Source organism: Gossypium hirsutum, chromosome A05 (genome assembly GCF_007990345.1).
Source record: "Gossypium hirsutum isolate 1008001.06 chromosome A05, Gossypium_hirsutum_v2.1, whole genome shotgun sequence".
In the NCBI taxonomy this organism is placed as follows: Eukaryota; Viridiplantae; Streptophyta; class Magnoliopsida; order Malvales; family Malvaceae; genus Gossypium; species Gossypium hirsutum.
In genome coordinates this window covers 16102325-16125094 of record NC_053428.1, presented here as the reverse complement: position 1 = coordinate 16125094, position 22770 = coordinate 16102325, and the positions used below count along the sequence as shown (strand labels likewise).

Sequence of the window (22770 nt, the reverse complement as noted above, 5' to 3'; positions counted from 1 at the left end):
ATAGAGAATTTTTCATCTTCGTTCACGACGAGCCTGCACAATATATTTACTTTTCTTGCATGAATTTTCAGCTTCCAACTCCACCAAATTCTTAATCACAGCATCGGTTGCAGTATTCAAGAAATGCGACCAGTCCCTACATACCCAAAAATGGAAAAAAAATCAGAATTTTCATTCAATGATCGATGTTTCCAATTTTAGCAAATTTTTTTTAAAAAAAGGCACCGTAATGTATACCCTGTTAAAGTGTCAAATGTTAATCCAACCGTGTACTTTGCCTCCTCAAGAGCCCAACTAAATCTTTCCAGCTGCTCGGCTGAACTGGTTCCATAATCCACAACCTGAAGCTGAGATGGCTTCACATCACAAAATATGGGTATAACCCTCTTCTTGCTCTCAATTAGAAGAGCAAGCTCGTGGAGGCAAAAGTATGAGTCGCAATAATTGGGCGAAAAGATCGCCACACCAATCTTACAACCGCGAATTGCAGGATCGATTTTCTCGAACAATCGGTCACCAGGCTTCATGTTTTTGCTATCCAGGAATGGCCTTAACCCCATCCTGAAGAAATGGTCATCAAGCAACCCCGCAATAGTTTTCTTTGTGTCAGTTCCACGATGGTTAATAAAGATATCGCATGGGGGCTTGGCAGTTGCCGGGATTGGGGTTCTGGGTTTAAGGATATTGCGGTACAAGTGCCTGGCAGACGAATAAAAACGCAGCTGCATGGCTCCTTGGAGAAGCTAAAAATATACTCTATTCAAAGTTTGACACAGTTGATGCCAAGTGTGTATAATAGGGTTTTTTTTGCTTTTTAATGTGTTTTTGTTTGGAAGTTGTTTGAAGAGAGCTTGAGCGAGACGCTGAGAGTTGATGTATTTATAGGTTTATAAAAGCTCTAATAGAAGTTGTTTAATGGCTGAAATTTGATTTTCAAGGGAAGAATTCTAAAATTCTTCGGTTTATGTTTGACAGCATGCAAAAATAATTAAGAAAAACAAACAAGAAGGAAAAGAAAAGCCTTGATTGCTTGACCCCCTCGACCGTTTTCCACTTGTTTGCCTAACCCTTCAAACACGTTTATATGGTATTCTTTTTTTGTTTAGTTTTCGCGTCATTGACGTAGTCTTTCTTATGAAATAATATTGCATGTCTTAGACCAGAAATATTAGGGGCGAATTTCTTATTTTTGCCCATCATGGGGTCACCAAAATAATAAAGTTAGATAGCTACATACGACATATGCTTCACTTTTCCATTTTTTTTCTTTTTAATTAAATCCAATTTTCCATAACTAGAAGGTGATAAAATAATGATGACAATGACATGTCGCACTACATATCACAAGATACAACACCAAATCAAAATAAATAAATAAATAAAGCAGCAGCCATTAAGCAGCATAGCCAGCAGAAAGGATCGATTAGAAATTTGAAATCAAATAAAAATTAAGACTTTAGCACATTCATAACTTGTAGGAGAAATACAGCTAGCAGATTAAGCAAAGAAGGGATCTACAAATCGAGGGAATGAAGAATTAGAACTAAAATGGGCGGTGCACATGATTCTATTCTTGATTTGCATTAAAGCAATTTCGAGGTTTCTGAGCACTTTCATATTTTTCATTTAAAACACCAAAAGGGGCTAGTGAATTTATTTCAACCAGCCAGCCACCCTGCATTGTCATTTTGCGAAGAAAATGCAACTCAAAGTTGAACGTGCATGGCTGTAGTTTAAAATGAAGAATAATATGATTTAATACATAAAATTTTACTGTGATATTTGTGTTTTCTTTGAATGCTAAAGTTATATATTTTAATAAAAATAATGACATTAATATTTAATAAGTTGGCAAATTCAAACAATCATACGATCGACGAGAAATTTTTACTTCATACATGAAAATGTTAAGAAAATATTCAAGTGTTTATGGTATAATAAAAAGATTTGTCCGTAGGAAGAACGTTGCCAAAAATATAAGCAAGGGAAAAAAAAGAGATTGTGAATGAAAGAAAAGTATTATTATCAAAACCTAAATTGTAAATGGGTTCAATATTTTATATTTTTGTTAAATTTTCAATTTAAATAAATATATATATATATAAAAATGTTTGGTGCATTTAAATTAACCCTGACAAATAATTAATTCCATTCATATTTCGTGAGATTAACTATGAAATGTTTGTTTGAAAAATGGTAAGGGTTGTATAAATAAGGTGCACTCTCAAAAATACTCAAATTGGAAATAACGAAATAATCACAAATATTAAAAAGTGTTTAACTTTTACATCTTAGTTTTATATAATAATAAAAAATGTTTAAAAAATGGGAATTAAATTTTTATTATAAATTAAAACAAATATAAACTCCACATGAAATATAATTTTTAAAATGATATAAAACAATATTTAGTTCTTGAATTTGGTAAAAATTTTTAACTTGATCCATGATTTTAGATTCTATTAAGGTTTGATGACATGGCATTTAAAGATTATGTCATGTCTATCACCTAAATTTTTTAAATATTTTAAGCAAAAAAATTTATATATTTAAAAAAATTAAAAAGTTCAAGTGATTGACATAGTATAATCTCAAAGCTTCATACTATCATACCTTAATAAAATTTAAGTTTAGCGACTAATTTGAAAAAATCTACTAAGTCCAAATACTAATATAAACAAAAAAAATTTCAAAGGCCAAAATGAAAAAAAAAATTGTCAAGTAAAAGAATAAATGTTATTTTATCCTTTTTAGAATAAATCATCTCAAAATTAATTTATTTACAAATGTTAAAAGTGTTAATATTTTTAATGAGTTCAAAATTTCAACTAAAAAATAAATTATATATGCTAGAGTATGCCCTAGTCAGAGTGAAACAATTTTATGTTAAAATAAAATATATATTTATTAAAAGTTTATATAAAAGTTAAATGAATTTTTTTAAAAATAATAAAATTAAATATTTAAAAATTACAGTACTAATTTTTTTATTGATTTTATATAAAATATTAAAAAATAAAAAATATTCTTATAATATTATAACTGATTTCATAAAAATAATAATTTTTAATTGAATTAATATGGGACTCACTTTTACCACCAAATCAATAAATTATTTTAAGTATAATATATATATATACACACAATTATACAACGAAACTATGAATCCTTTGATTAATAATACTCATAAAAATATAAATTTAATACTTGTAACACGTAGTAGGTGTACCATACTTTTATGTAATCTACTTAGATTAATAAACAACAATGACAAAAGAAGACAGTATGCCCTGAATTTCTGTAACAGTTGTTTATACAAGTAAACTATGAACATTTGAAAAATGTGGATCTTGAATGTATGACTAATTGTTGGCAACAAGGTAGGCACAATTGTCTTTTTCTCTGTTATGTCTAAAAACGGATACCCTAATATTTATATAATTTTTGAATTAGTGTATAATTCTATGTACTAAATCAAATAATGTTATTTTTTAAAAAAAATTAAATAATATAAAAGTTAAAATGTATTAAACAATCCAAATTATGGTCATCATTTTAAATATGTTTTCATATTTTATAACATTTTAAAACCGTAACTAAATTTTAAATATGTTATTTTTTAATATATTTTTATATGTTTTAATAAAAACTGTTAAATGACATATTAAATATCATGTAACTAAATTTTAAAATGAAAAACGTAAAGAAATATAATGATAATGCGTAACTATTAAAAGTAACAAGTAAATATAAAGTAAAATCAAGAAAAAATATAAACGATAAAATTTCTGTGAAAACTTTAAAAAATTCAAATTTAATATTTTTAAAATATTTATTTTCTTAATTTTTTTTATTTTAAATTATGACGTATAAGATTTGACATATTATTTAATAGTTAAATAAATGATTTTAGTGACGAAAAAGACTCAATTGATATAACATTGATAGTTTGAGGATGTAATTGGAATGAATGTCATGGTGAAATTGACTTATAATATAATTTTATTTTTAATTTGATGACGTATAAAATTTAAACATTATTAATACAAATGGTCCTGCATTAAAGTTGCAAAATTGAAACAACTTTTCTTCGTTTAACACAGAAGACCTTTGATTTGGAAAATACAAACACAGTATGCGCAGCTCAAACGCCGAAATTTCTTGATTTCATAGAAAATTATAGTCTCTCTGTTCAATTTAATATGCTATTCTGCAGACAAAAGATTTATGTATATGTATTGTTGTAATTAGGTCCAAAGTGTTGAATTGAAAGTATTTATGACCAATTTTCATATTCAAAATAGACGATAATTAAAACCTTCCTTCACTACCTCTATTGCCCTTAATTTGGGATGCCTTCGCACTTCCGTCTCCTGTGTAGGTAAAACAAATCTGCCTCCAAATGTTATTGTTGAAGAATTCAATTATGATGTTTCGATTTAGATATCATGAAAAACGTGAAAAAAACAATTAATTACGCATGTTAATTTTACGATCTATATTCAAGATTCATGGATACCTCTCTCACTAAAATGTTATCTTTTTAAGAATGTAATATGTTTTACCATTGTACCCAGCCACTTGTTAATATTAAAATTTTAAATATTACTAGATACTCTATCACATATGTATGTGTGTGAAAATAATGTATTTAAAATATAAATTTATGTTTCAAAGTAACATACAATAAATAATAAAATGTATGTTTGAAATTAGTTAATAAATAACACAAGAAATATTTATGATATTAAAATAAAAATAGATTAAATTTGTAAGTAAAAGAAAATTTAAACATATGAATACATTAGATTAATAAGGCTAAATGAATACAATTATTTATCATGGTGTTGTCATTATATCATCACCAGTGTTAAGTTGGTGCCGAGTTAATTTGTGACATTATCTCAATCAATATATACAATTCACGGTGGCAATAAAGTATAGATAATAGAATTAAAATGTAAAAAATATAAAATAAAGTGTACATTTTGTAATTTCCCTAATCGAGTTAATGCCTAGTTGACTCATGACACAAATTCAATCAGAGACTTAAATAATAGTTTTTTTTAAATAATTTTAATTTTCAACTTTAAAAAATATAATATATTAACATTATGTGAATTGGTGTCACGAAATAACTAATATGTTACTAAAAAAAATTAACTAATAAAAATTATTAAAATAAATTAATTATTTTCATAGTTTAAATATAATACTGATAAAAAATTCCTATCATTAAAGCATTTGTACCAACAATAAAAATTGAAATCATAAATTAAACTCTTCATTATTCAGTTTTTTATTTTCTTAATAGACAATAAATTGATAATAAAAATTTGTAAGTAGCAAAATAATAATAATAATAATAAAAGAGTTGTTAATTTTTTTTAATGATTGTAATTGTAAAAATTGTTTGTGTCAACTTTTACTTCAATTATAATTATTTTAACATTATAATTTTTATAATTATTTTTAAATATATAATTATCACAAACCCTATTGTAAAAATTTTAAATTTGCCACTCAAATAATGATTAAATTTTGTTTATAATTGATATACTTTCTTTTTTCTTGCAAATAACTAATTTTCGGACAATTTGCAATTTTATTTTTATAAAATGTCTAGAACTTTTTATAACTCTTCCCTAATCTTTAAATAGGAGAATAAACGCGGTTGAACTTAATTTTTTACATTGACAATAATATTAATATCAATTGAACTAAAACTTGATTCATCAATCTAATTAAAAATTAAGTTAATTTTCATTATAATTATTTGAAATATGTGTTATTTACAATTGTATTATACTCGTGATTTCATCTATAAACTCCTAAAAAAAATAAATAAATTCAATGATGAGTTGGTTTTGCTTATTCTATTTGATTTTAAAAACGGTAATATAATAGTTAATTGAATCACGGGTTATATGAAAAAATATTTTATATCAAATATTCAATTAACATCAACTTTGAATTTAATCTCTCGACAACTTCTATTCTATCTAAATATAAAACAGGGTTTGATTCAGTCCTCCAGAAATCAGCTACAGTAATCTGCGACTTAGTAAATAGTGTAAGCTAACTTTTCTGGTCATATGAACTCCAGATTGTGGAAATCAAATTAAACTTGTTTTTTCTTTTCTTTTCTTTTCTTTTCCATTTCACATTGTTAACATTAATGGGAGACAACATTAATGGCAAACAATACAAAGTGGTGCAAGTTTAGCACCTTAAAGTTGACTTTGAAAAAGTGGCATGGGATAATTTTTTTTGGTCCTTGAGATAATGGGCTATTTATTGTTTGGTCCTTGAACCTCAACTATAAATAGGCCTTCTCATTTCTCATTTCAATCATCTCAACCAATCTTTCTCTCTTAGTTTTCTCTCTTCTCCCATTTGAGAATTCTTAAGGAATTCTATTTGTTTGTAATACTTTGGAGATAGTAAAGTTATCATCTGGTGTTAGTGCCCGAGGACGTAGGTATAATTTACCGAACCTCGTTAAATCTCTTGTGTTCTTTCTTGTCCTATTTTTCTTTCAATATTTGAGGGTATAATAGTAGTATTTAATTGTGCTATTAAATTACTATAGAAGGGATATTCTGTCTAAGGAAAGACTTGGTATTTAAGAGATCCATGTGATCCACCTCTCTTCCCTGGGAATTGAACTTTGTGTGATTTTTTAGTACAATAATTTACACGCTTCCGACCCTATTGGAACAACAAGTGGTATCAAGAGCCGAAGGTTAATCGTAGTATGCTCTGTGGTTGCAGTTTGAACTAATCTTCCACATCAGAAAAGATTTCCTTAGGTATATTGAAAGATTATGGAGAAAACGGTCGGTGTAAGAGCTTCAACATCGTCCATGTGGACAAGACCGACAATTGCAAATGCAAGATTGGCCGTGGAGATCTTTGATGGCACGGGCCATTTTGGTATGTGGCAAAGTGAGGTTCTAGATGCCCTTTTTCAGCAGGGTCTAGACATTGCCATTGATGAAGAGAAACCAGATGATGTACAGGAGAAAGATTGGAAGGCGATCAATCGGTTGGCATGTGGCACAATTCGATCATGCCTTTCTCGAGAGCAGAGGTATGCTTTTTCAAAGGAGACTTCTGCAAATAAGTTGTGGGTGGCACTTGAAGAAAAATTTTTGAAGAAAAACAGTCAAAATAAGCTCCACTTGAAGAAAAGACTGTTTCGCTTCACATACGTCCCAAGTACCACAATGAATGATCACATCACCAAATTTAATCAGTTAGTCACTGATTTGCTGAATATGGATGAGACATTCAAAGATGAAGATTTGGCTTTGATGCTGTTGGGGTCACTTCCTGAGGAGTTTGAGTTCCTAGAAACTACTCTACTTCATGGCAGGAGTGATATATCTCTGAGCGAAGTCTGTGCGGCCTTATACAGTTATGAATAGAGAAAAAAGGACAAACAGAAAAACTCAATCAGAGATACAGAAGCTTTAGTAGTCCGAGGTCGTTCATACACTCGGAAGAAAACTCAAAAGGGGAGATCAAAGTCAAAGTCCAGACTCGGGAAAGATGAATGTGCTTTTTGTCATGAGAAAGGCCATTGGAAGAAAAATTGTCCAAAGCTGAAGAATAAGGGAAAAGCTGTTGTAGATGCTTGTGTTGCTAAGCATGATACTAGTGACTCTGAACTATCACTGGTTGCATCATCATCGTCGTTCCATTCAGATGGGTGGATATTGGATTTGGGTTGTACCTATCATATGTCCCCTAACCGGGAGTGGTTCTCTGATTTAGTAGAACTAAATGGAGGAGTTGTTTATATGGGCAATGACAATGCCTGTAAAACTGTTGGGATAGGTTCAATTCAATTAAAGAATAAAGATGGATCAACCAGAGTTCTGACTGATGTTCGGTACGTGCCCAGTTTGAAGAAAAATCTCATCTCATTGGGAGCCTTAGAATCCAATGGTTCAATTGTTACTATGAAAGATGGGGTTTTGAAAGTGACATCTGGCGCACTTGTGATATTGAAGGGCATCAGGAAAAATAACTTGTATTACTACCAAGGTAGTACAGTTATTGGAGCAGTCACTGCAGCTTCCGGCAACAAAGAATTGGACTCAATACAGTTGTGGCATATGAAGTTGGGACATGCCAGCGAAAAATCCTTGCAAATTCTGGCAAAGCAAGGATTGTTGAAAGGTGCAAAGGCTTGCAAATTAAAATTTTGCGAGCATTGTGTTCTGGGAAAACAAAAGAGAGTGAAATTCGGTACTGCTATCCATAATACAAAAGGTATTTTGGAATATGTTCACTCAGATGTGTGGGGGCCTTCCAAGACACCTTTATTGGGAGGAAAACACTACTTTGTTACTTTTGTTGATGACTTTTCCAGAAGAGTTTGGGTGTATACCATGAGAACTAAGGATGAAGTGCTTAGAGTTTTTCTTAAATGGAAAACTATGATCAAAAACCAGACTGGCAAGAAAATCAAGCAGCTTAGGACGGACAATGGAGGGGAATATAAAAGTGATCCGTTCTTCGATGTGTGCCAAGAGTATGGTATTGTTCGACATTTCACAGTTAGGGATACACCACAGCAGAATGGATTGGCAGAGCGTATGAATCGAACATTGCTGGAGAAAGTTCGATGTATGTTGTCCAATGCTGGGTTGGGCAAGCAATTTTGGGCTGAGGCTGTGACATACGCTGGCCATCTTGTTAATCGTTTGCCATCATCTGCATTAGAAAGAAAAACTCCTATGGAGGTATGGTCTGGAAAACCGGCTACAGATTATGATTCCTTACATGTGTTTGGAACCACTGCATATTACTATGTGAAGGAGTCAAAGTTAGATCCGAGGGCAAAGAAAGCTCTCTTTATGGGAATCACTTCTGGAGTGAAGGGATTTCGTCTTTGGTGCTTAAGCACAAAGAAAATGATCTGTAGCAGAGATGTTACCTTTGATGAATCTGCCACATTGAAAAAGGTAGCAGATAAAGATATTCAGACGAGCAATACTCCACAGCAGGTGGAGTGTACTCCAAAACAGGTGGAGTTTGAGCAGATGGGGATTTGCCCAGTTAATAAGTCTAATTCTCCAGCCACAATGGAGGAATTAGAGGTTGAAGAGGTTCTGACCCAAGAACCACTAAGTACACCAGAACCAGTTGCAGTTGCAAGGCCACGGAGAGAAATTCGTAAACTTGCTCGATTTACTGATATGGTGGCCTACGCCCTTCCCGTTGTTGATGATATTCCTATCACTTATCAAGAAGCAATGCAAAGCTTAGAAAGTGATAAATGGAAAAGCGCCATGGATGAAGAAATGCAGTCTCTCCGGAAGAACAATACTTGGGAGTTGGCGCAATTACCGAAAGGTAAAAGGGCAATCGGATGCAAGTGGGTATTCGCAAAGAAAGATGGATCTCCTAGCAAGAAGGATATTCGCTACAAGGCAAGATTGGTAGCTAAAGGCTACGCTCAGAAGGAGGGAATTGACTACAATGATGTATTTTCCCCTGTTGTGAAGCATTCCTCCATTAGAATTTTGTTGGCATTGGTAGCACAGTTGAATTTGGAGCTAGCTCAACTTGATGTTAAGACGGCTTTCTTGCATGGTGAGTTAGAAGAGGAGATCTATATGACTCAGCCAGAAGGATACACAGATGCTGGTGGTAGAAATTGGGTTTGTAAGCTTAACAAATCGCTATATGGATTGAAGCAATCCCCGAGGCAGTGGTACAAGCGATTTGATAGCTTTATGAGAAGGCAGAAGTACACAAGAAGCAAATATGACAATTGTGTATATTTGCAGAAGCTGCATGACGGATCTTTCATTTATCTACTCTTGTATGTTGATGATATGTTAATCGCTTCGAAGAGCCAAAATGAGATAGATAAGCTGAAGGCTCAGTTGAATCAAGAGTTCGAGATGAAAGATCTAGGTGAGGCCAAGAAGATTCTTGGCATGGAGATAAGTAGAGATAGACCGAGAGGCAAGCTCTGTTTAAATCAGAAGCAATATCTGAAAAAGGTATTACAATGTTTTGGTGTAAATGAAAACACAAAACATGTAAGTACCCCACTTGCTTCTCATTTGAAACTTAGTGCTCAATTATCTCCGAAGACTAAAGATGAAAGAGAATATATGGCGAAAGTCCCATATGCTAATGCAGTTGGGAGTTTGATGTATGCGATGGTGTGTACGAGGCCTGACATTTCACAAGCTGTTGGAGTTGTGAGCAGGTATATGCATGATCCTGGAAAAGGACATTGGCAAGCTGTGAAATGGATTCTACGGTATCGTCGAAAAACCGTAGATGTTGGTTTAATTTTTGAACAGGATGAAGCACTTGGTCAGTTTGTAGTTGGATATGTTGATTCCGACTTTGCTGGTGATTTAGATAAACGTCGTTCAACTACGGGGTATCTGTTTACTCTTACGAAAGCCCCAGTGAGTTGGAAGTCTACCTTACTGTCTACAGTAGCTGTGTCTACTACAGAGGCAGAATATATGACAGTTACAGAAGCTGTTAAGGAGGTTATTTGGCTTAATGGATTGTTGAAAGACTTAGGAGTTGTTCAAAGTCACATAAGTTTATATTGTGACAGTCAGAGCGCTATTCATTTAGCGAAAAATCAAGTCTATCATTCAAGAACCAAGCATATCGACGTAAGATATCACTTTGTTTGGGAAGTCTTTGAAAAAGGAAAAATTCTACTTTAGAAGATTCCGACAGCAGATAATCCCGCAGATATGATGACCAAGGTGGTAACAACAATCAAGTTTAATCATTGTTTGAACTTGATTAACATCCTGAGAATTTGAGCACCTTCAGGTGTATGGCGCTCGAGAGTGCATTTGTAGGCACTACAAAAGATAACTTTATCGAATTTGGGGAGTTGAAGGAAGTGTGTGAATATGTGATTATCCTAATCAAATCTTCAAGGTGGAGATTGTTAACATTAATGGGAGACAACATTAATGGCAAACAATACAAAGTGGTGCAAGTTTAGCACCCTAAAGTTGACTTTGAAAAAGTGGCATGGGATAAATTTTTTTTGGTCATTGAGATAATGGGCTATTTATTGTTTGGTCCTTGAACCTCAACTATAAATAGGCCTTCTCATTTCTCATTTCAATCATCCCAACCAATCTTTCTCTCTTAGTTTTCTCTCTTCTCCCATTTGAGAATTCTTAAGGAATTCTATTTGTTTGTAATACTTTGGAGATAGTAAAGTTATCATCTGGTGTTAGTGCCCGAGGACGTAGGTATAATTTACCAAACCTCGTTAAATCTCTTGTGTTCTTTCTTGTCCTATTTTTCTTTCAATATTTGAGGGTATAATAGTAGTATTTAATTGTGCTATTAAATTACTATAGAAGGGATATTCTGTCTAAGGAAAGACTTGGTATTTAAGAGATCCATGTGATCCACCTCTCTTCCCTGGGAATTGAACTTTGTGTGATTTTTTAGTACAATAATTTACACGCTTCCAACCCTATTAGAACAACACACATAACCTTTTTTGAATTCCTTCTTGACTTTTCTTTGGCCACTCCTGCAGATTCCTCCACTACAAGTAATAAGATTTTTCTTTAAAGGGACGTTCAGAAATTATGGGGCTTTCACTTTTCACGTCTATAGTTTCATATTTGAGTGCTGCAATTTTAGTCTTAGCGACTAGTGTTCAACTAGTAAGTATTTAGCCAAATGAAAATTTCATTGAGATGTGTAAATGATGATAGCTGCTATTTTCCATCAGAAAAATGTCGTAAAATTTCATGTTAACAGAGAGGAAAAAAAATGAAGAGAGTCAATGAAACCAGAAATGATGCAAAATGGACGAAATTCACTTTTTTTAAATCAAACAATTGAGGGAGGACGGTTATTGCAGCGATTGAATTTGTAGCAGAAATTACCAACGTTAAATTTAATCCTAGTAAATGTATGTACTTTGTGTTGCCTTGGTAGTTGAACTGAGGAAATAAGAAGGCAATGTACCAATTTTCTCATCTCTGATTCTCACGTGCCTAACATTGACCGTTAATTCACAACATTAACAAGCTTTCCACAATTACAACTTGCAATACCACATTGCTAATATCCCATTTGTTATTCTTTGTGAAATTGTAAAGAAAATGGCTCCTCCTACAAAACCACCTCCTAGAAATTTAGTTAATTTAAAAAACAATTTGTTGAGTCAAAATAGACTATATATTTTTTTTTGTTTATACGAGTTTGAATCAGAGTTAATTTATTTAAAAGTTAAAATTTTTTATTCTCATCATTTTTATTTTTGCAAAAAAAATTTTGGTGACTTTTTATTATTTTTTAGTATTCGTATATTTTTACTTCTTTTTCAAAAAAAATATTTTTAAAAAATTTAATTAAATATATTGTCTTCAATGTTTAAAATCAAACGTAGTGAAATGTTTTGAAAAAGGAGGAGAGAATTCTGAAAAGTAAAGTTTAAATTAAGGGGAATTTAAAAAGAAATTATAATTTAGATATATTTTAATTATTAATAGAGTAATTTATAATAATATATCATTCTAACCAGTAACCACCAACATTATTTTATTTGCATCAAACTTTTATCGAAACTCCCGCAAAGGACTTTCTTGGAAATACTAATTAACAAAAAATGAAATTGGTTTTGGCGGTTAGAATTTGGGCGGCACGATGAAATTGCAGGGGAATAAGATATCTTCTTTTTTTTTGAATTATAATTTTGCAACATTTCAACGGAAAATTGAAATTAAAAAAAGAAAAGAAAATAAAATAAAAGATATTTTTAGTTTGTTGTTCTTTGTAAGGTATAAGTATAAGCTTGGTTGGGGTGTTTCAACCCCACAAGTACCATAAATCAATAATATAAGAGAATAATGAAGGGAGTGGGTCTTAAATCTTAACTAATAGCAAAATGTTAGAATTTCCAGATAAGGTTTGATATCTAGCTGTCTCATAGTTGGCTCCAAACAAATTTCTTCTACCTACTCACACTGCCCCAATGCCATGGTAGATCTATGCTCCAAAATAGAGGGAAATTTTCGTTTCAAAAATATTTACATGGCTTTCCATACCCATTAAGTCTGGACCCAATTAAAGGATGAGTTGGGAAATTGAAAGATATAAATATTTATCTTTTTTTGTAAAAATAAAATAATTTTGATAAATTTTTTAAAAGTAAAAATTGAAATAAAATGAAATGAAATTGGAATCAAAATAAAAAAAATATGAGTTACTATTAATTAATTTTTTTTAAGAATAAGAAGAGGGAATCTGCATTATAATGATTGCATTATAGTGAGGATAAATAAAAAAGCGAGTCGGTGCTAACTTTTTCTTGGAAACCAATTTTGTGGCCGAAATTCTATTAACCCAACATGAGCACGAGGAAAACAAACTTATCAATTATTACAAACCCAACTTTACAAAGATAAAAAATAGGTTAAAATGTCAGCCCACTTCCTTCAATTTCTCTTGTCAACATCCCTTCACGTTCAAAGTTCATTGCCACGATAATGGAAATTTAACCCAACATGTTGCAGGTACGGATATCAACTAAGTGAGGTCAAGGTTACAATCAAATCTTCCAAGTTACCGAACTGTTGTATTGGTGAAAAGTTATTGATCTTGGTAGGTGTTTAGATTGTCTTACCTCCTCGTTGATTGTAAATAAAACAAAAAAGTTAGTAGTAATTTATGTGATGGATGAATTATTTGTGGGCCTTTCACGTTCCAATCAACCTTTGCATGTGCGAAGCTTCATCATCTTTCGCTGGCTTTCTATCTCTTAGCTTTCTCTTTCATTCACGTTCATTTACAGTTGTTCATCATCTTTTCAAACAAAATCTACATCTTTAACGATTCTGACCAGCACTTTCATTAATTCTTTCACTTTGCACTTTGCACTTTCCCGATAATCACCAAACCAAACCCAAAGCTTGGACTTTACTTCAAGAATATCATTAATATGCTTTTTGTTTGATTGTTTTCTTTCTTTTTCTTTTTTCCTAATGGATTCAGCTACTCTCCTTGATCGTGCTTTGTTTCAACTCACTCCAACTCGAACTAGGTAATCCGCGATTTGACACTTGCACATTCTTGTAATGAAATGACTGAACTGAAGTACTGAACTGAATTGATTTTTTTTTGGGGGGGGGGGGTTGGGGTTGAAGATTTAATCTGGTGCTATTCTACAAAGGAAAGAATGAGAAGCTTGCTTCTGGGCTTTTTGAACCCTTCATTTGTCACCTCAAATTTGCAAGAGATCAGATTTCCAAAGGTGGGTATTCGATTACTCTGCAGCCACCTGCTCCCTCTACACCTTGGTTCACCAAGGCTACTTTTGAGAGGTAATCTGCTACTGATTCTTTCTTCTTTCTTTTTTCAATATTGGAATTTAATTTGCAATGAATGGCATAGTTTATTGATCTGATTTCTGTTTATGTCCCATGATTCTTATCTGTACATTTAATCTTTTGATCTCTATATGTGAACAAAATTAATTTTGATGCCAGTTTTATCTACAACACTCAAAGTCTTGGCTAATCATCAGATATCAGTTCAAGCATTTAGTCCTTTCATTTCTTGGATTATGATAAAATTAACCGGCCACTGCAATCTGATGGTGGATTCTAATAAGCTATAGTTCATTAGAGGGTGGAGGCTTAGAAGAGAACCCTTTCAGACTAAAATGTTTTTGTTTGTGGTGCAGATTTGTGCGCTTTGTCAGCACACCAGCAGTTCTTGAAAGGTTTGTCACTATAGAAAGCGAAATCTTGCAAATTGAGAGATCAATTCAAGCCAACGAATTAGCTAATGCTGATGGAAAGCAGGGGGAAGGTATGCTCATTGCTCAAAGACTTAAATATTTGCTAGCACAAGTTTCCATTTTGCTCAAATCTCTTTGCTGGTTCAAAATGAACCACTGCACATCACTTTACTTTTAACAACTGCAGTTTATCTCCTAATTGATTTGTTTTTGTCGTATGGATCAGATGCCAACGGTTATACAAATGAGAGAAATAGTGGCATCATACTGGAAGAGAACTCCAAGTAACTTATTTTGAAACTAATTCGTACTCCTAGTGCATTGGATACCCATATCAATATCATTGATTCATTGGGTCATTTTGGTGATCAGGGTCCAACTTCAACGGCTACTGGAAACTCGAAAAGCCTTGCTATGGAAAGAGCAAGCAATGACTTATGCTCGTGGGCTGGTTGCTGGGTTTGCAATGGAAAATATGGAACATCTCATTTCCTTTGCAGATGCATTTGGAGCAACCAGGTTAAGGTGTGCACCATTAACTATAAGTATCATGGGACTCTGCTCTACTAGTTCATTTCTAATACTTTTCCAGTTACCACACACTAAGAACTCAGTCACATCTTAATAGATCAATTCTTATTCTGTATCTGAATGTTTCTTTGAAGTGGGTCATCATCAAGTTTCAGATGCACTAAAGTTGTTTGGCTATCATAGACTAGTTCCACATAAGCTCTGTCTTATAAATAAGCATTGATTATTTTTAGGGAAGCATGCATTAATTTCAAGGAATTATGCAAGAAAAAGCATGCGGACCGTCATTGGATGGAAGAACTAGCTGCAGTTGAGGCATGCTCACCAGCAAAACTGCCATTATTGGGAACATCTGGCATTGTGCTTGCAAATGGAATTAGCAACCCTAATATGAGTGTCGTGCCGAATTTCCCCATTAATGGTGCATCTACTGGTGATCATGCTCCAAATGAATCTTTGGAAGCATCAAAATCAGATTCGACCTGTGCTGGAGCTGTGGACTGCAAGAAAGGTATCTCAGAGGCTTACACCATTTTTCTTGCCTTTTCCCTTGAGTTTAACAAAAACCGTAATTAAAGGTTTGCTTGACGTATTCGGTATCAATTAGGCATCCTTAAATCCTCATGAATGTAAAATTTACTTTTGGATTAGAACACACGCTAGGATGGCGAGCATATCATCTCTTATTTTCACTAGATTTGAATTTTCTTCATTTTCCAATAGATAACATTTGGCTTCTCTGATGTACATGCAGATGAGAATTCACCTGCATCAGATAAGACACCATCATCAACTACCATAAAATATCAAGTGCCAGTGCAATGGCTAAATCAGATGCCACAGCATATGTATAATTTTCAAGGCCAGCTACCTCAATATCAAGGATATCCCTTCCATCCTATGCAGCCTGTACCACTTCCGTATCTGATGAATATGCAGTGGCCTCCTAATACAAACCAGAAATCATCATCCAAGCCAAAGAAGAAATCGGCAAATGGAAAACAACTTGATTATTCAGGAGAAGAAAGGGAAACAGAATCCAGTGGCTCTGACTCTGGAAGCGAGTCAGGTTCAGACGTGCAACAGGAAGATAGAAGGCAGTCATCACCAGATCCTCCATATAGGAAGAAAAACCGTAAGAAGTCATCCAGAACGGTCGTCATCCGCAATATTAACTACATCACTCCAAAGAGGAGAAGTGGAGAAAAAGATCTTGTTTCGGATGGATCTTATTCTGGTGAGGATGATCTGATTGATGCAGATTCCTTAAAACAGAAAGTGGATGATGCAGTTAAGTTGCTGAAGGACTCAGGCAAGTCAAACTCAAGTCACAACAAAAGAAGAGGTGCAGACAAGAACCACCACACTGCAGAAAAATCAACCGATGGTTCTTATCAGAGTGACTCTAATGACCTTGACGTAAACGCAGCAGAGGGAGGAAAAAGAAATGGCAACTGGGATGCTCTCCAAAACCTTCTGATGGTGGGTGAGGAAAATGCAAGTGTGAATGTAGAATGGAAGCAAGCTGAGGATGTTCAGGAACATTTCATAGCTAGAAACCTTGATGGTGAAATTTCTTCTACCACTCCTTTGAACTTCGAATCTCAGAAAGTTTCCATTAAGCGGGCAGATTTGGTTGATTCTTTTGTCGTGACTGAGAGAGATGAGACTGATGAAAGTAGGGTGAAGTTGGATGATTTTGTTAATGGAGAAAGATATCGCCCGGTTATGAAGAAAGGGGACTGTGTAGAAGTGGATTTGTTACCTACAGAGAGATCAGCAGAATCAGGAAATAAGCTTGGTGATTTCATATCTGCTTCTGCAAATGAGTCAGCTGTAATCAGGTGTGGAAAGGAAGAAGATTGGTTTGCTGGAAACCACCATGTAAAGCCTGAAAACCAGCATTCAGCCAATGATCATATGCTTTTTAATGGCGATCGTGTTTTATCTGTTGAGAGTGACCATCTATATTCTCAGAAGAGTGTGAAAGATGTTATTGTTGATGATTCTTTCATGGTAGCAGCTCGACCAGCAGGTGACGATCAGGATGATTCGCAATGGAAAACAGATATAAGCATGGTTGCAGATCTAACTTCACATAGCAAACCAGATGGCGCAATAGATGTTTCACAAGATAAGCATAAGATAGTTGATGCTGAGCCAATTGATCTTTGCATGGTGCTTGAACGAAACCCTGGATACGAGTCTTCCAGAGACTCCTGGACAATGGATTACCAAATCGACTTATCTTTCACAGAAACAAATAGAAGTGCAGCTAGCAAATGTGATGATGATGATGTTGAGAAAGTTCCTTCCAATCATAAGAACATTGCCAAGCAAAATAAAGCGAAAAAGCCGGCCAAAGAAGCAAGGTCTAAAGCTCTAAATGGACCCATCGGGAAGATCAAAGCTGAAAATGTGTCTAGGAGCAAGAAACCATCTCTTGTTAGTAGGTCCGCTATTCAGAAAAGCAAGTTGGAGAAGGTAATGGTGAATATGTCTTCCAAGTACCAACCAATATGTTTTAACATGAACAGTTTCCCTTCATTTCTTAACATCTTCTAACGTCAATACATGCCTATCACCAGGAAGAAGAGATGCGAAGGAAGATGGAAGAACTACGGATTGAACGGCAGAAGAGAATTGCTGAGAGAACTGCAGCTTCGGGATATGCTTCACCTGTATCCAAGAAATCACCTGTATCCACCAAGAGTGATCAGAAGAAAAATGTTTCCAGTGCTCAAGCAAGCAACAGGATGAATTCTATCAAACTCAGAGCAACTTAAGAAAGAAGCCACAGAGACCACAGAGACCCTTCATCTTATGAATAGTTAAAGATATGAAGATATGACACTTATTGTGGACATATTGATGCAAGCCTGAAATGTGTGGAGCCAAGGATAGTCTTACCTGTTAAATTTGGTTGGAACATGCACTGCAGATCATATAATCAAGAAGCTGATCCAGATGCCAGATTTACTACTGTATACATTGTCAATATTTTTGAGTTACACCTGCAATTCATTCCTCTATTGTTTGTTTTAATTAGTAAAATAAAACTCAATCAACACATACTTATTAGTTCTTCATATGTTTATCTATTACGAATGTCAGTCATTGTCTTGGAAAATGTTTGTTTCGTGTATAATAATTTGTATACTTGAGACTTTCTATTGAGATATACGATGAATAATATATATATATAATTCACCGAAAATGTTAAATTTTAGGTTAAATTCAGTCTTTGTATTTTAATTTAGTTATTTTTGGTCCATGTACTTCTTAAATTTTAAAATTTAAATCTTTAATGATAACTTTATATTAATTGAGTTTTGCTATTTAAAAAATCTAATGTGACAAACATATTTTTATCATGTCAATTTGTTATTTTTATATATTATTCCCTAAAAATTCAGTTAATGGATTAAAAATTGACATTTGTGTCAATACTGAAATTTCAGAATTCGAAAAATATAAAGACTTGAATAATTCAATTGGACAATATAGACTAAATATAGGACCAATAAATGAATTAAATTGTTATTATTTAGGTCAAAACTAAAATTTTAAAATTTAAAAAGTAAATGAGTAAAATTTATGAAATCAAAGTATAAGACTAAATTCACAATAAACTAAATTTTATTGATCTTAGCTTGGAAAATTTGGGATACAAGCTGTTCATAACGGTTGGTTTCGCTTGCCCTCAAGTTTGAAATATTAAAATTACTTTAAAATTTTCAAAAAGCTATTTCTTTATATTTTTATAATTAAACAAAATAAAAAGTCGGACCGGACCTATTTAAAAAAAAATTAGTCAAACTTGATTGGAATTTAAAAATATTTTATTTAAAATATTAACAAATCCCACAAAAATAAGATGATTAAAAATTTAAAATAATTTCCGATGAAATTGAAAAGAAAAAAAGTAAATGAAATAAAGGTTCATCATGTTATTGTAGGAAACGAGAGAATCCAGGTTGCTTTATTATTGGATCACTTTGCCCTTTGCTTATTAATTAGTAAATTTATTTATGCTGCGTAAACTAAAGTGTCTAAAGTACTTACCCCTTCAGCATTGTTTCCACTTGCTTAGCGCTTTTGATTAATACTGTTTTTGTGTGCGTCTTTTTGCTTCTCTGGCTCATATTTTCTCGAGATTTTCCTTCTTCTTTGTTTGCTTGAACTATGGCTTCAACCTTGCTACTGGCTCTGGTTTTTGTGATTGATCTGATTGCTTTCGCCCTTGCTGTTGCTGCTGAGCAAAGGAGAAGTACTGTGAGTGTTCTAACTCTCCCCTTTATATTTACTAAACTGCCTTATTTTTTGTTATCTCTTTGCCGCTTCAATTTCGTTTCTTTGTCCTGAGATGACCATTTTTTTTAACCTGCTTTGATTTGCTAATTTCCAGAAATTTGATTAAAAACTTTAAGCCTCCCCCCCCCCTTATTGTATGCGAAAAGTTCTATCTTTTTGGTTCCTCGCCTTGTAAAAGAACAGATAATTTTATATTGTTTGTTAGATCTAGAATGAATCTGCTTTAACCTGTTGGTCAGATAGGCCAAGATATTGCTATCAAATTCCTCATTTCATGGCTTCTGTGCTTCAAATATTTTTGGGCGCAAAGTGCAAACTATTTTATTTAAAAGATGGGTTAACAGATTCAGCTGTAAGTTTAAGGAGGCTTATATCCGAAGTACTGAAGAGGGAACATTGTTTTGCTGCAGTTGTTATGGAAAAAGCTTTCTCAGTGATGAAAGAATATCATAGAAACATGTACAATGTTGAGAACGTTGTCTTTCTTTAATTTCATTTTAAATGCTTTGTTACTGCTAGTATGGCTTAATTAGAACTTCAATCGAAGAGCCGCAAAGACTCGGAACATTTTGAACCCATATTAAGTACGCTCGTGTTCTGTTAGTGTCATGTAAATAGGTGATCACATTGAAGAATTCTCATCGTTGCTTTTCTTTATAGAAGTAGTAGCTGTTGGTGGTACGGTCATAGACTATGCTTCTTTCGACAACAGTGGAAATGTTTAGTGGAGTGGCAATGGTGTATCAGATACTTTTGTATACATGTTTATATCTGGATACATTAATGACTCTTTAATTGGGTAGTCTTTGACAATAAAATTTGCACAAATTGTTTCACTAAGTTGGTTCATGGTGTTAACAAAAATACGAGTTTGTAAAAGGAAAAGGTATTAGAATTGCAGAGTTGTTTGTTTCAAGGAATAGATTGTGGGATTAGTTTGATGTTTTACCTCAATGAAGCTTTAGTGTAACAATTTCCCGTTCTCTTTTTGCAGGCCTCTGTTGGCAATAATGGGAAAGAAAGTTATTGTGTTTATGATGAGGATATTGCAACTGGTTTGGGTGTGGGTTCATTCCTATTCCTTCTGCTTAGTCAGATACTAATAATGGTGACAAGTCGGTGCTTATGCTGTGGAAAGGCCATGAGACCAAGTGGATCTAGAGCATGGGCAGTTGTTCTGTTCATCACTTGTTGGTATGTTTTGAGTTTTGACAATAACTTAAACAATCTTATCTTAATGGTCAAGAAGAGGCTTTGAGCATCCTGGTCAATGACAGTGTTTTTTAATTCTTTCTGTTAGTGTTTCTTATCATCTAAACGATGTGTTGCATTGCTATTTCAGGTTGTTCTTTTTCATTGCGGAGGTATGCCTGCTGGCAGGGTCAGTGCGGAATGCTTATCACACCAAGTACAAGAATCTCTTAAATGATCCCCCATCGTGTGCGACACTGAGAAAGGGTGTCTTTGCCGCTGGGGCTGCATTTGCTTTCCTAACAGCCGTAGTCTCTGAGCTTTACTATGTGAGTTATTCGAAGGCTAATGATGCAACAGTTAACTACGGCAAAGACACAGGAGTGAGGATGGGAAACCTGTAGATGGATATGCTCAGAGGCGGTCATAAAATTTTATTCATTGTTGATTGACCTTAATGTTTCTGTTGTAGACAACTTAGGTTACAGCATGTGTGATTTAGTATACATGCGTCTTACCATGGACATGGACATGTACTTGTGTTTTTCCCACTTTACGTTGCAGGTTTCTGGCTAAGCATTTTGCATGTTTTCTAAGCGCTTAGTGTTTCATTTTTTTTAGTATGTGAAGTGATTAGAGTGACATTTGAGAGTGTATTTTTTCAATAATATATTTTAATCTCCATGGGAATTTATAAAAGAGTTTTTAAGGTTTTAATTTTTGAAGTGCCTAACCTTTAGTGGAAACTTGAGACTGTGTTGGAACAATGTCTGAATCTGGTTGTTGTCTGTAAATAACACCCAAGATGATATAAGAGATAATATGCAAATGACTTCTTTTAGTATTTAAACGAAAGGTACGATGTGAAGACTTGCTTATATGACCAATCATGAAATTGATATCAGACAGACTCTGTACATATTTTGATAGACACGATATAACTTTGTCGTCGGATACAAAAGATGTGAAAGAACAACAAATCATCAGCTAACTGAACATATTGTCAGCCATCATTCTACACCACGTGTATACTCAATTATCAATCAAGTAGAAATTTGTTGATTTAGTCATTGCTAATCTTCCTTCAGATTCAGGTGATCAAATGGTGTTACAAGAGCTCAACATATATGCAAAAAGCCAACCTAGGATTCAGTTTAATGCACCCTTGATCTCTTCCGGATTAGAGTTTGAATCTCAATCAATGTTTACCACTTGCTTCTTTCTTGAGGCTTTTGATTACTCTGTTTTTTTTTTTTTGTTCGTGTTTTGGCTTTTGTGGGTCATATTTTGTCCGAGATTTTAGCTTCTTCTTTGTGGGGTTTATTTGTTTGTTTGAACAATGGCTTCAACGTTGTTGATGGCTCTGGTTTTTGGGACTTGCTGTTGCTGATGAGCAAAGGAGGAGTGGTGTGAGTTTTTCTATTTCTTCCCTTTATAGTTACTAAACTGCCCTTTTTAGAATCTCTTTGCTGTTTCACTTCCGTTCCTTTCCCTTGTTCTGGGATGTCCTTTTTCTTTAACCTTATTTGACTCGCTAATTTCCAGTAATTTGATTAGCTTAGTTTGTTGTTCAATTCAATTATATTATATTATGAATTTTGTTTTTTTTGCAATTATCTATAAATTTTATTTGGGTAAGTTTTATTAGTAGTCACTTAATTTTTTAATTATGAAAAGTTGTAAAATAGTTAACTATTAGTATTTTTTTTATTACTCAACTATTTTGAATTTTTGGTGTTTTATTTTTATATTAGCCAACCCGTGATGAAAAAGACAAAATTAAATAGTTAAATATTTATTTTATAATTTTTCATAATTTAACTCTAAAAAAAAGAGAAAGAACAATTATTGAGTGAAATTTATTTTATTTTAATTTTAATCTAGAGCATGGACAGTTGTGGTATGTTTTTAGTTTTAACAATAACTTAAACGACCTTATCTTAGTGGTCAAGAAGAGTCCTTGA

At 33.2% G+C, this 22770-nt stretch overlaps 3 protein-coding genes across 3 annotated transcripts; 2 read left to right on the top strand and 1 right to left on the bottom strand.

Annotated features, from left to right (window-relative positions):
- Positions 1 to 11: 11 nt before the first annotated feature.
- On the bottom strand, positions 12 to 792 carry LOC121229407 (TIR-only protein). Its single transcript, XM_041113631.1, has 2 exons — positions 238 to 792; positions 12 to 136 (listed from the first exon to the last, which is right to left on the bottom strand). The coding sequence occupies exons 1-2, from the start codon at positions 726 to 728 to the stop codon at positions 13 to 15; spliced, it is 615 nt and encodes a 204-aa protein (XP_040969565.1). The 5' UTR covers positions 729 to 792; the 3' UTR covers position 12.
- A 12960-nt stretch (positions 793 to 13752) lies between these two features.
- Positions 13753 to 18518, top strand: LOC107915253 (COP1-interacting protein 7). Its single transcript, XM_041113630.1, has 8 exons — positions 13753 to 14071; positions 14175 to 14351; positions 14714 to 14841; positions 14997 to 15054; positions 15143 to 15295; positions 15535 to 15812; positions 16056 to 17785; positions 17890 to 18518. The coding sequence occupies exons 1-8, from the start codon at positions 14013 to 14015 to the stop codon at positions 18085 to 18087; spliced, it is 2781 nt and encodes a 926-aa protein (XP_040969564.1). The 5' UTR covers positions 13753 to 14012; the 3' UTR covers positions 18088 to 18518.
- A 662-nt stretch (positions 18519 to 19180) lies between these two features.
- Positions 19181 to 21523, top strand: LOC107913977 (uncharacterized). Its single transcript, XM_016842671.2, has 3 exons — positions 19181 to 19576; positions 20610 to 20809; positions 20958 to 21523. The coding sequence occupies exons 1-3, from the start codon at positions 19487 to 19489 to the stop codon at positions 21208 to 21210; spliced, it is 543 nt and encodes a 180-aa protein (XP_016698160.1). The 5' UTR covers positions 19181 to 19486; the 3' UTR covers positions 21211 to 21523.
- Positions 21524 to 22770: the final 1247 nt, after the last annotated feature.

What these genes read in the sequence shown, in the direction of transcription:
- LOC121229407 (XM_041113631.1), bottom strand. Translation starts at nt 728, where the DNA reads ATGCAGCTGCGTTTTTATTCGTCTGCCAGGCACTTGTACCGCAATATC. An exon ending in ACATTTGACACTTTAACAGG is followed by an intron (nt 137 to 237) that starts GTATACATTACG and finishes TTGGGTATGTAG; the next exon opens with GGACTGGTCGCATTTCTTGA.
- LOC107915253 (XM_041113630.1), top strand. Translation starts at nt 14,013, where the DNA reads ATGGATTCAGCTACTCTCCTTGATCGTGCTTTGTTTCAACTCACTCCA. An exon ending in CTCACTCCAACTCGAACTAG is followed by an intron (nt 14,072 to 14,174) that starts GTAATCCGCGAT and finishes TTGGGGTTGAAG; the next exon opens with ATTTAATCTGGTGCTATTCT. An exon ending in TTTGGAGCAACCAGGTTAAG is followed by an intron (nt 15,296 to 15,534) that starts GTGTGCACCATT and finishes GATTATTTTTAG; the next exon opens with GGAAGCATGCATTAATTTCA.
- LOC107913977 (XM_016842671.2), top strand. Translation starts at nt 19,487, where the DNA reads ATGGCTTCAACCTTGCTACTGGCTCTGGTTTTTGTGATTGATCTGATT. An exon ending in CTGAGCAAAGGAGAAGTACT is followed by an intron (nt 19,577 to 20,609) that starts GTGAGTGTTCTA and finishes CTCTTTTTGCAG; the next exon opens with GCCTCTGTTGGCAATAATGG. An exon ending in GTTCTGTTCATCACTTGTTG is followed by an intron (nt 20,810 to 20,957) that starts GTATGTTTTGAG and finishes TTGCTATTTCAG; the next exon opens with GTTGTTCTTTTTCATTGCGG.